Source organism: Triturus cristatus, chromosome 6, assembly GCF_964204655.1.
Source record: "Triturus cristatus chromosome 6, aTriCri1.1, whole genome shotgun sequence".
NCBI classification, from domain to species: Eukaryota; Metazoa; Chordata; class Amphibia; order Caudata; family Salamandridae; genus Triturus; species Triturus cristatus.
In genome coordinates, this window is record NC_140589.1 from 265,186,582 (window position 1) to 265,198,610 (window position 12,029).

General features: G+C 48.3%; 1 protein-coding gene across 2 annotated transcripts in view; it reads left to right on the plus strand.

Annotated features, from left to right (window-relative positions):
• PUM2 (pumilio RNA binding family member 2) overlaps positions 1-12,029 on the plus strand; it is an 886,789-nt gene that overhangs the window by 374,290 nt on the left and 500,470 nt on the right. For both annotated transcript variants that reach the window (XM_085610624.1, XM_085610625.1), the window contains exon 13: positions 6,723-6,959. In XM_085610624.1, coding sequence (XP_085466750.1) covers positions 6,723-6,959 — 237 coding nt within the window. The remainder of the gene's footprint in view (positions 1-6,722; positions 6,960-12,029) is intronic.

A 12,029-nucleotide genomic window follows, 5' to 3' on the forward strand; every position in this document is an offset into this window, starting at 1 on the left:
GTCCTGCTGGTGAGCCAAGGTACTCAAGTGCTTACCTGGTTGTAGGTCCCTAGATTTGTTGTGGGATAAGATTCAGATCAGACACCACGTCTACTGTCAGAGCACCCTGGACTTCGCTGGACTTTGTTTGTGCCTGACTTAGTCTCCCTTCCAGTCTGCTGTATCGTCTGTGCCTGTATATCATATAGGAACCTTCCAAGGCCCGTGAAGCATTAAAGACACTTGAAGGAATCACCCGTGGAGTGAAGGATTCTCTCCCCTGCATTCGCAGGCACCGCAACTAAGTTGACCGGTCTGCTGATTCTGAGCTCCTCCGGACTCCAAAGGCTCTACAACACAGGTGGTGATTTTCCACAGCTCCCGAGGCCTGCCCTGCCCTCTCACCAAGTTTGCGGCCAGTATCCCTTGTGGGGGTTGCAATAACCAAACCTCTGTGCACCGCATCAACTTGCAGTTGCAAAGGCTTGTTGACTTCTTTCCAAGGAGATCTTCGGGCTCAAAGTAGCCCCAACCTCTAGCACCTCCAGTGACCAGAATCTACAGCCACACCCCATCATGTGCATCGTGGCCTTCATATTTTGGTGAGCTGCTTGACGTCCTCTTGCGACTCCAGTGCCTCCGGCCTGTGGGTCCCCTTGAGGGTCGTACTTGTTTCTTTTGGGTTCCCCTGATTGCTCGGGCCTGCCCCGACTCCCCTGCTGTTGGTGAGTAGCCTGGACCTTGCTGGTCTCTACGTTGGTCCTTCTTTGATTCCTGCATGGGTTGCAGTTGCTAAGGCTTGTTGATGCTCCTGCTAGACACCGACCCGTCAGCACTCGACATCCTTCGCGGGACAGCTCTTGCACGGCTCCTGGTCCTCCTTAGCGTTGCCTGGCCCTCACCGCTGCAGAGTCAAGGTCCTCGTCAATTATCCTGCAACACCAGACATCTGATGGCATTCGTCTTCCAAGTCTCCTGGTCACTCCTGAGTCAGTCAATCTGGGTTTTATAAAGCGTGCTACTCACCCGTGAGAGTCTCAAGGCGCTGGGTGACGTAGACTCTGTCCCCTCTGCTTGCAGGTACCTCTCATCAAAAATCCATCCTCGAATTCCACAAGACACTTCTTCCTTCTTCCACAGCGGCACTTTCGTGAAGTCCTCCAATGGGTTTGATAGCAGTTTCCTACACCACTTCACACGTATGCGCCCGGCTTCCCTGGTGTAGATAATATGGGTTGTAGGGTATCCACGGGTGGGGTGGCTCTCAAACCTTCTGTCTTTCACAGGGTTTCTTCAGGGTCCACTGGGAAGGGTCCTTAATCTTTAAAAATCTAACCGTGACTTGCACATAGAGTTGTACGGAGCACGTGGTCGTATTTCCACATGGGACACGTTCACCGCGGGGTCCCTATCTACTCAGCTTGGGGTCACAGCACTTCTATGTTCTCTCGACCCTGCCTTGAGCCGAGTCATGGTTCTTATACCATTTTCTTAGTGTATGGTTTGGTCCCTCCCTCCCGCCCCCACACCACCACCACCGGGGCCCACTGTGTATTTCATGTTATTTACTGTGTTTCTTTGCTGAAGTATTGTATGCATTGTGTTTATCTCCATTTTGGAGATATTGGGACATATTAGAGAGTATTATATAATAAATACATATTTTTAGGTTGAGGACCGTCCGGTCTGCCGAAGGCAGAACCGGAAGTCGGAGATTTAATGTTTTGGAGAAGAGGGGCTTGAACCCGCCCCTCTTCTCTCCTCTTCTCCATTGGCTGGCCTCTTGAATGCTGGCCAGCCATTGGAGAAGAGGATCGTCTCTCCGATCAGGCCCCGTCCTTTTCGTATTCGGTGGCGTGTTTTTTTCTACTTTTCTGATTATCTCCTCCAGCCAATGGCAAGAGGAGAGAAAAGAGAAACACGCCCCCGAATCTGAAAATGACGTGCTTGAGGCTTTGCCTTGAATTCCCAATCTAAGAAGCGTAGACACTACATGTGTATGTTTGCTCTCAAAAATGCCATATGCTCCAGAATGGATAAGAAAAAAAACAAATTCCTCCCACTCTGTGCTTGTGCAAAGCAGCCTTGCAAAGCCTGGCCAGAATTAAATATTCGGTCTTCGGTTTCACTTCCTGTGTAGATAATCCCCGACATCAAAGGCGCCTCCTCCTCCTCCGCGCAGGCCTGCATCCCTGCTCCAAAGGGACATTCGGTTAGCTACAGCTGACCGGCTTGTGGAAATGTATGAATGCACGTAGGCTGTATTAGTGCCGCACATAACGCGCTGTACAGGCAGGTACACATACTTCAGAGCAGGCGGAATTGAGGATTATACAACAGCATGCCTGAAGACTGTTGTTAATATTTTTTAACATTATTAACCTTTGACGATGGCCCTGCTGTCTACACAACGCGGGCAGCAGCCTGGACTCCGTTTCAATGGAAAGCACGATGGGTGTATTTAAGCGGGCACTGGTGAGATCTTTAACAAATCCTGCAGCTGGCCGGTTAACGATCTCGCGCGCAGACAAAAAACACACAGCTTAGTAGGTGTGCCTGGGGATGCTGCAGCTGCAAAACTTCAGAGGGGGAATTAAAACAGAGGACAGGAAAATAGGAGAGCAGAAAAAAAAGTTGTCCTGCTGGTGGCTGGGCTGTCAGGAGCGTGTGTGTTTCCATGGTGAGTGATTTATTGATGTTTATCAGGAATGAATAGATCAAAGGCTGACCAGATGACAGGCGATCAATCAGCCCTCAAATCAAAGATGGCAATCCTCTAATAAAACAGAAAATAAGGAGAACCAGTTCCTACCAGGTTTTTTCCCTCCTTCCTCCGTAGACTCTAGGCGGAGGAGGTTGAACTTTTACGGCCCCCAAGATGAAGGCTAGACTGCCCCCACCTCCATTTGTACAGGATCGAAAGGTAGCCACTAAGTACCTTTCAACCTGACAAGCAAGCTCTACTCCGGGAACGCTTTTTTTTTCTTCAATTGCCATCTGTAAACCGAACAGGCTGACCCGAGCCTTTTAGGATCTTATAGGGCAGGTGCCAGGCCACGAACACAATAACCTTCGAAACCCTCTTGTTAGGGTCCCCTCCTGCCCGGCCCCGTGGTATGAGGGCATCATACGTTCGCCGCTCCATGTTCAACGATTCACCCTACGAGCTTGTGCCATGGCCTGTTCTCCCTCGAGGAAACTCCAGTTGCCTCTTGGGACTGGTTTCTAACGTCACTACTTACTCAGCCGTCTCTAAAGGTTTCGGTTAATATGTATAATTATCAGGTATAAAATGTACTGATTGTGGGGATCACCGCCGGGGTCCCTGTGCCTAAATTGCGATCTATTGAATGTGTGTCTCGATTATCCGCGCTAAACATGCAATGAGTTGGGTGGGAATTGATTGGAATTTCCACTGGGGAAAACACGGGAAGAATATGTGCGCACCATACCCTTGTTAGATGTCCTCACCCACTTAGCTCTAAAATATAGAATGCCCAGTGATGCTCAAAATACCTGTAACCTGGGGGGCAAAGGATTCCCTCGTTAAACGTATCCCATTCTCTTTCTCCCACGAAAATAGGACTGGTAGAAAGAAAAGGCTTCCCAAATCCAAGGGTGGAGATTTCCCAGGACATTTCCTGCAATTCTGAAGGGCCGTGTCTCCAACAAAATGTAAAACTGGAAGGTAGACAGGCCACAAACATTCGAGCACTAAACTCCTGTTAAGTTGTTCACACGTACACAAACACATTTAGCAAATAAAAGATGCTGAATGTCTGGTGAAGCCGAAGGAGAAACTCAGTTCTGGGTTCAAGAGTTCACCAGTGAACCTGAGGTGTCTGCCACAAAACAAACACACAAACAACAAAAACACACACTGGAGCCTAAGCTGAGCCACACACAGAGCATACAGCGCTGGGCTGCTGGTTCTATATGGTGAAAGGAGGCAGCAACTACCTGTCGAGACTGAAAGTTACACGAATAAGTAGAAAACAGGGAGCGCGCCAATGGCAAAAGGATCATTTAAACGAAGCCGCATAAAATCCTTGCGCGTTGCGAGCAAGCTGTGGGGAGGACGGAGCTGGAGACTGACAGTCGGGTAATATATTCAGAACAAACTAAGGGAAACGTGTGGACCCCCTCCTGTGAAATGTTTCTTCATTTAAGGAACGTTTCCCCGCGTCCCGCCCCTCGCCCCCCCCCCCCGTCTCCCGGTACATGACAGCTTTACGGCCGGAACAGATGGCGCCTTTATTCACCACTCAATATTTAAAGCTCCTCTTAGCCCGTCTCCAAAGTCATTGCTGGTTTACGGCGGTTTGCTCGGCATACCCGCCCGTGCAACACATTTTACTTTTAAACACCTGACATTCCAGATCTGGGAGGCGTGTCCACGCCCCAGAGGCACATTGTACAACAAGCATTTACAATGCAATGGTCTCGGCATTGGTAAAGTTAGAGCTATTGGCATTGCTCATGACATTATTTTTGTTTATGTTTTTGTTTTTAAAACATTTAAAGAAACGGCATTGTCATGAGCAATGCCAATAGCTCTAACTGTAACAATGCCGAGACCGTTGCATTGTAAATGCTTGTTATAAATACTTGGGGTGGTTCTTTTCACTTAATCTATATTATAAGATTGCATTCTGGTAAAACAGGCTGTTTACTCTCCTGGACTACGCCTGTAAGCTGCTCTTCACAGCTACCACTTGGAGGGCTTTCTAAGGTTGTTTAAGAACTCTTAAATCACCATCCATAAGGCTTGTCTGGACTGGTGCAGGGTACCCACTTACATTAGTGGACATCATTTACCAGGCCAGCTTCTCACAGGTTCCCTTCTGCCAGTTCTCTGGTCCGAGCTTTCCTGATCCGAAGATGCTCATTGACTTCCATTGGGTGTCCGATGCCTGTTTGCACCCTGCACCTAGCAGCCTGTGTGCCGATGGAGGTGCGCGGTTGGTGCCAATTTATGACCCCCTTTGTGTTGTTCTTTGAACCCAGGGCCCTTGCCTGCAACCGGAGCTCTGCTGAGTACCCCCTGTCTCTATAGATCTCATGGGCACCTCCTTTGAACTCTGCACCGGGTCCCCCAGTGCCGCTGAGGGTGCACCCTTGCTGTCTTTCTGACCCTAGTCCTGTGTTGGTTCTACAACCTAGAGACTTAATCTGAAAGTCATGTACTTACTGTAAGTTACTTACCTGTTTTTCCAACCCACAAGGTTGCATTGTTTTTTCTCTCTATTGCACTAAGTGTTGATCCTGCGAACAGTTCAAAGTATCGTCTTAATATTGAAAAGTATTTCATACACCTGTAAAGTATTTCTAATGCTTTTACAAACATTTGCCAATTATATATTTAAAGTACTGCGTAGCTGGAAAGTCCAGTTACCTATAACTGAGTTCCACTTGGTTCCTAAAATAAAAGTAGCCTAAGTAATATTTGGATAAACATTCGCCTGGAGTTGGTCATTGAGTGTGTGTCCTTGCCTTGTATGTGTGTGTACAACAAATGCATTCACACTACCGTCTGATAAGCCTAACTGCTCAGCGCAGCTACCACTGAATTGAGAGTGAGGTATTTTCTACTTTAACCCCTGCTACACCTTTGGGACCTTACTGGACTCAGTGCACTCTATATCTCTTTTTTATATAGTATATACAGAGCCAGCTTTTTACAGTCATTTACTGATAATCTTGCACTCCTCTGTTTTAAGCCTAAGGTTGGTCGACCACACTACCCTCTAACAGACCACTTTGAGATTGCATAGCAAGTTCATCTACAGTAATACGGGAACCCCTGGACACTTGTCACGGTATATCAAATTTGGGATATATCACATAAGGAGCCAACTTCCTGCACTCACTGTCAACCAACGCAGTGCAGCAACCTGCATTGCATTCCATGGAACGTTAGTAAATTTGGACCCAGCTCTTTAATGAATAAGACTCTCGTAAGTTCTATTTTATGTGGAGGCTTGCCATTTTGTCCACTGTTACCTCATAGTTCGTATAGTCCTGGTTAAGCCTTTTTATTTGTTGGGATGATGAACTTGCTGTTCTGTGGATTCTTCCTAAATAATTATGTAGATTAAATGGTGAAGGATAAGTTATTTATGTCCAATGGATAATAATTCGTCTTCAGGTTTTTTATAAATCTGTGAAACAGTCACTTACTACAACCCCAGAATCTCTTTCACTCCAGTGTATTACCCATTTATGTTTTATATCATCTTATGTCTGCCTAAGCTTCTACTCATTCCCTACCCCTTATTGTAATTGCTTCTTATTTTTATTATGCCTTGTGTTATTGTTTTTTCATGCTGTGTGGGAGCTCGAAATATAAAGCACCTGCACTAAATGAATATACAAGATTTTCCCAGTTTTATATTCAGTTCACTGCTTGTTTGATTCAACAGCATGTTGTGCATTGCTCAATGCATCAGTAGTAGGCTGTTTTGCTATGTACAAAAAATTCTACATATATCTTTTCCAAAGTACAATTTGAGAGAAAGCAGTCTGCACAGAACATCAAAGGGTGAATAATCTTTGAATCCTTCATAATGTATGTGAGTTTGTTTAATGTACACTGCAGATTGAACCATTACTTTCCACTGTAATGTTTGTTATGAAAGCTGTCTTGTGTGTCCTTGTCATTTTGGCACATTATTCAGACTTGTGATGGGTTATATTTATTTAACTTTCTAAATGTAATTGGGCCATTTTGTTTTAATCTTCAGTTGGCAGTTCTGCAAGTAATAGTGCCTCCAGGAGAGAGTCTCTGTCTGCTACCTCTGAATTGTACAAACGGTCTGGTAGCAGCCTAGCTTCCATAGGGCAGCCCTTTTACAATAGCCTCGGATTTTCATCTTCTCCAAGTCCGCTTGGTATGCCTCTGCAAAGCCAAACTCCAGGACATTCACTTACACCACCACCATCGCTTTCATCGCATGGATCCTCATCCAATTTGCATTTAGGTAAAATTAAGAATTATTTTTTTGCATGTTAGTTTTAAATACATGTATATAAGTTAGTCTAGTACAACATGCCCAAACATGTATTTTGATTTTGCTGTTGACAGTTATACTAGATATCCAATTTGTGTTCATCACACTAAGTCTGACAAACAAAGATTTGCTGTTCTTTACATGTGAACGTTTTGGTATTTTATTACTTTTTACAATCTGGAATGCCTTTTTTTTGGTTGCACTGCATATCCTATATGTTCATCCTTCATGTGTGCATGATCTTGAAACTAAAGTACATCTGATAAATTCTCTTTTGAACTTTGTTACAAAAGTGACTCATGATGTCGATCGGTCTTTGAACTCATACGTTATTCATAGTGGTTAGAACATTTCAGTGTGGACAAAAAGATATTAAAAAGAAAGCTTGTATGTAGTAAATGTGCCTATTGCTGAAGGACAAACATAAGTGCATTAAGTGTGTTCTTTTTTTGTTTAAGTGGCATCCTTACTGCTTATAATTTACTATGAACCGTACCTACTTCACAATGGCTTTAGCAGCTATTAAAAATAGCTGATGAGTGATCGGTGGAACAATTCTCATTATATTCGCTGTTGTTCACAATCTCATCATCCTCCACCTTTAGACGTGCTTCTGCATTAATACTTTCATTGTACCTGTTGGAAATACTCCACTCCCACACCTGAAGAGGTTGGTGGTAACGGGGTCTTTCCAGGACATACAGTGTGGTAGCTTGGCTCGAGTGGTCAGGGGTCAGGCACCGTGCTAAGCATACGATATACCCATACAATAACCATGCGTGCATCCGTTCCAAAAACGACTCTACACCGTAAAAATTATGAAAATATCTTTCTTTATCTTCTTTTTCTCTTAGTTGCTGATTAGATAAATAAATAACAATCACAATATACAAACTTTTTAAATAGTGCAGGTCAAATAAATACTGGCTTAATGATTCAATAAATAGGGGTGATCATAAATATTAAAGGCATAAATATAAGTGTGATACATACAGGCAATTGAATATTCTGAGGCAATAAGTACTGTAAACCAATAAATATTGTGCATCAATAAATACTGTGGACCAATAAATACAGTGAAGCAATAAATAGGTTAAATACAATAAATACAGTGCCTCCAATAAATAATTAAAAGCTGACAGTGACACTCATAGAATCAGATCACATTTGAGATTACTATGGGCTAATTTGGCCCAGGCACAGCTTGTGGGGATGTGGAAGGCTTGAGGGTGTCTACTCCCTGGCTTGGACAAGGCTGAGGCCTAAACTGAGGTAGATCAAGGGGGGAATACCAGAGACCTGGCTCTCTCACTCCACACAACCCCTCTAGATTAGTCCCAGCTCACCCCTGGCACAGTCCAGCTGGTTCCAGCACCTCTCTAACCCCTAGAGTAGTCTCTTAGGATTCCACAGGGCCTTTGGCGCCCTCTATTCCACTTACTGCCCTTTTTCTGAAGTGTCGACGCCGTGAGGCGGATCCGGTTCGATGTCGGCGGCCTCGGCACAATGTCAGTTCCTGACTACGCCGATAGGCGGCTCCGGTTCGATGTCGGCGGCCTCGGCTCGATCTCGACCTCCAATTCGATGGCGTCGGGCACTCTTGACTCGATGTCGACTTCGGGCGGCTCCGGTCCGATGGCGACCTCAGCTTCGATGACGTCGGCCGGCCTTGGCTCGATGTCGACTTCCGGCGACTCCGGAGTGCGATCCTCACTCCCGACCTCCGGTGCTCCTCTCCTCAGGTTTCCGGCGACTCCGGAGTGCGACCTCCACTCCCGACCTCCGGCACGATTCTCTCAGGTTCCGGCGACTCCGGAGTGCGATCTCCACTCCCGACCTCCGGCACACTTCACCTCGGTCTCCGGCGACTCCGGAGGGCGGACTTCACTCCCCCGTCGACACCGCTCACTCGACCTTGGGTGACTTCCTCCTCGACCTCTGGTACTCCTCACGTCCTCCGTCGGCGCCCTCTCACGATCTCTGGCGGCTCTGGGTACGACGTCTGCTTTTCCAGTCAGCGCCGCTTCTCCACCTCAGGCTCCAGGTCTCCAGGCTACTCGACGTCCGGCTCCAGGGAAACCAGTATCCAGGTCAGGTACTTGCTTTCTTGACTTCTAAGGCCTGTTCCTGCTGTCCAGGTCCTTAAGATGGTTCTTCTTGCTTCTTCCCACACAGGGCTCCAGGCTGGGCTCAGTCAGTAGGGACTAGTATCAAGGGTGGGTTAATGGACCCCACTCCAGGCACAAGTTTCCACCCCTGCTGCCTCACTCCTTCCTCCTTCAGGTTTCTGCTGCTCTCTCTTCACCAGTCAGGTGCCAACTGCCAGCTCCAACTGCCAACTCTCTGTCTTAGCTTCCCAACATTCTAAACCGCCTCCAACGGTCACAGGGTTCTGGAATGTTCTGGAAGGTGCTAGTAGGTTCCAGTGGATGCTGGTGATGTCACAGGTGGCCACCATTTTGTGCTCCAGGCCCTCAGACAGAAGTTTCAGGGGTAGATAAAATGGCTCCCTGAATCCGCAGCAACACGAAAAAGTCTGGTGGTTCCCAAAAAGGAAAAATTCAAACAGGGTTTGAGGCAAAAGTGGGACAAAATAAATAATGATGAGGAGGGACCACCCAAAGGGCTGACAGGTCTAACACGCGTCCCCCCCAGCTGAAAGTGGGGAGAGCTACCCAACCCCTTGGGAGTTCTCATCACTAAGGCGGAAATACCTTGAGAGACCGTCTGCATTGGCGTGGTCCACTCCAGGCCGATGTTCCACCTGAAAGTCCATTCCCTGTAGGGAAATAGACCACCTCAACAACTTGGGATTCTCCCCCTTCATTTGCATCAGCCAACGAAGGGGTCTGTGGTCGGTCTGAACCAGGAAGTGCGAGCCAAACAGGTATGGCCGCAACTTCTTCAGAGCCCATACCACTGCAAAGGCTTCACGCTCTATTGCACTCCACTTCTGTTCCCTGGGAAGTAGTCTCCGGGATAGGAAGACCACAGGTTGATCCAGACCCTCTTCATTGAGTTGCGATAACACTGCCCCAATGCCATGTTCTGATGCATCTGTCTGGACAATGAACTCCTTGGAAAAGTCTGGGGCCCTTAAGACCGGGGCCTCGCACATGGCTTTCTTCAATCTCACAAAGGCCTGCTGACAAGCCTCCGTCCAGACTACCCGTCGAGGTTGTTTCTTGGACGTGAGCTCCGTGAGGGGGGCTACGATGGTACCGTACCCCTTCACGAAGTGGCGGTAGTATCCCGTGAGGCCCAGAAAAGCTCGGACCTCAGTCTGTGTCTTGGGGGGTTCCCAGGCCATGATGGCCTCTATCTTCGCCTGGAGGGGTTGCACCGCTCCCCTACCCACCAAGTGTCCAAGGTACACTACCGACCCCTGCCCGATCTGGCACTTGCTGGCCTTGATCGGCAATCCAGCTTGTCTCAGGGCCTGGAGAACAGCTTGCAGGTGACGCAAGTGATCCTCCCAGCTGTTACTGAAGACGGCTATGTCATCCAGATAAGCAGCAGAGAAACTCTCCATTCCGGTGAGGATCTGGTTTACCAGGCGCTGAAACGTGGGAGGTGCGTTCTTGAGCCCAAAGGGCATCACACAGAACTGGTAGTGGCCATTGGGCGTGGAGAAGGCTGACCTTTCCCTTGCTCCATCAGTCAAAGAGATCTGCCAGTACCCAGAAGTAAGGTCAAAGGTACTTAGGTATTGGGCAGCTCCCAGCCGGTCAATCAATTCATCCGCCCTAGGGATCGGATGAGCATCAGTTTTGGTCACTGAATTCAGTCCCCGGTAGTCCACACAGAACCTCAGTTCCGGTTGGGCACCCGGTGGTGCAGCTTTTGGTACTAGTACCACCGGACTGGACCAGGGGCTGCTAGAAGGTTCGATCACTCCTAGCTCCAGCATCTTAGTGACTTCACTATGAATGCTGGCCTTCACCTTGTCTGACATCCGGTAGATCTTGGACTTCACAGGTGGGCTGTCTCCTGTGTCCACGTCATGGACGCACAGGTGAGTCCTACCCGGGACAAGGGAGAACAACGAAGAGTACTGCCCCAGGACCTGGCGACAGTTCTCCTGCTGTTCAGGAGTTAGAGATGGGGAGAGAATCACTCCCTCCACCGACCCATCCTTTTCTTGAGACGCAAACAGATCAGGGAGAGGCTCGCTTTCCACGTCCTCTCCTCCGTCAGTCACCATCATCAAGATGACTTCGGGCCTCTCGTGGTGGGGTTTGAGGCGGTTGGCATGCAGCACCCGCAGGGGCTGACGAGGGGTCTTCAGGTCCACCAAGTAGGTAGCCTTACCCTTCTTCTCCAACACCTCAAAGGGTCCTGACCAGCGATCCTGGAGGGCACTAAGCTCTCCTGGTTCGATCACCCACACCTTCTGGCCAGGCTCCAACTCCACCGGGTGAGCATTGTGGTCATACCACGCCTTCATCACTGCTTGGCTGGCTTCCAAGTTGTCAGAAGCTTGCTTCCACAACTTAGCCATTTGGCTCCGGAAGGCCAGCATGTAGCTCACCACATCCTGGGGAAGCTTTCTGGGAGTTCTTTCCCATCCGTCTCTCACCAGGTTGAGAGGTCCACGTACAGGGTGCCCATACAGAAGCTCGAAGGGGCTGAAGCCCACTCCCTTCTGTGGCACTTCCCTGTAAGAAAAGAGTAAACAGGGTAGGAGGACGTCCCATTTCCTCCGCAGGCTTTCAGGCAGACTTCTGATCATGCCTTTCAAGGTTTTGTTAAACCTCTCCACCAGACCATTTGTCTGGGGGTGGTAAGGAGTGGTGAACCGGTATGTCACTCCACACTCCTTCCACATGGCCCGCATGTACGCTGACATGAAGTTGGTCCCCCTGTCGGACACAACTTCCTTGGGAAAACCCACTCGGGTAAAGATTCCCATCAGGGCCCTAGCCACAACAGGTGCTGTTATGGTCCTCAGAGGTATTGCCTCTGGGTACCGTGTGGCATGATCCGCCAGAACCAGGATAAACCTGTGACCAGCTGTAGTCGGCGGATCTAATGGACCCA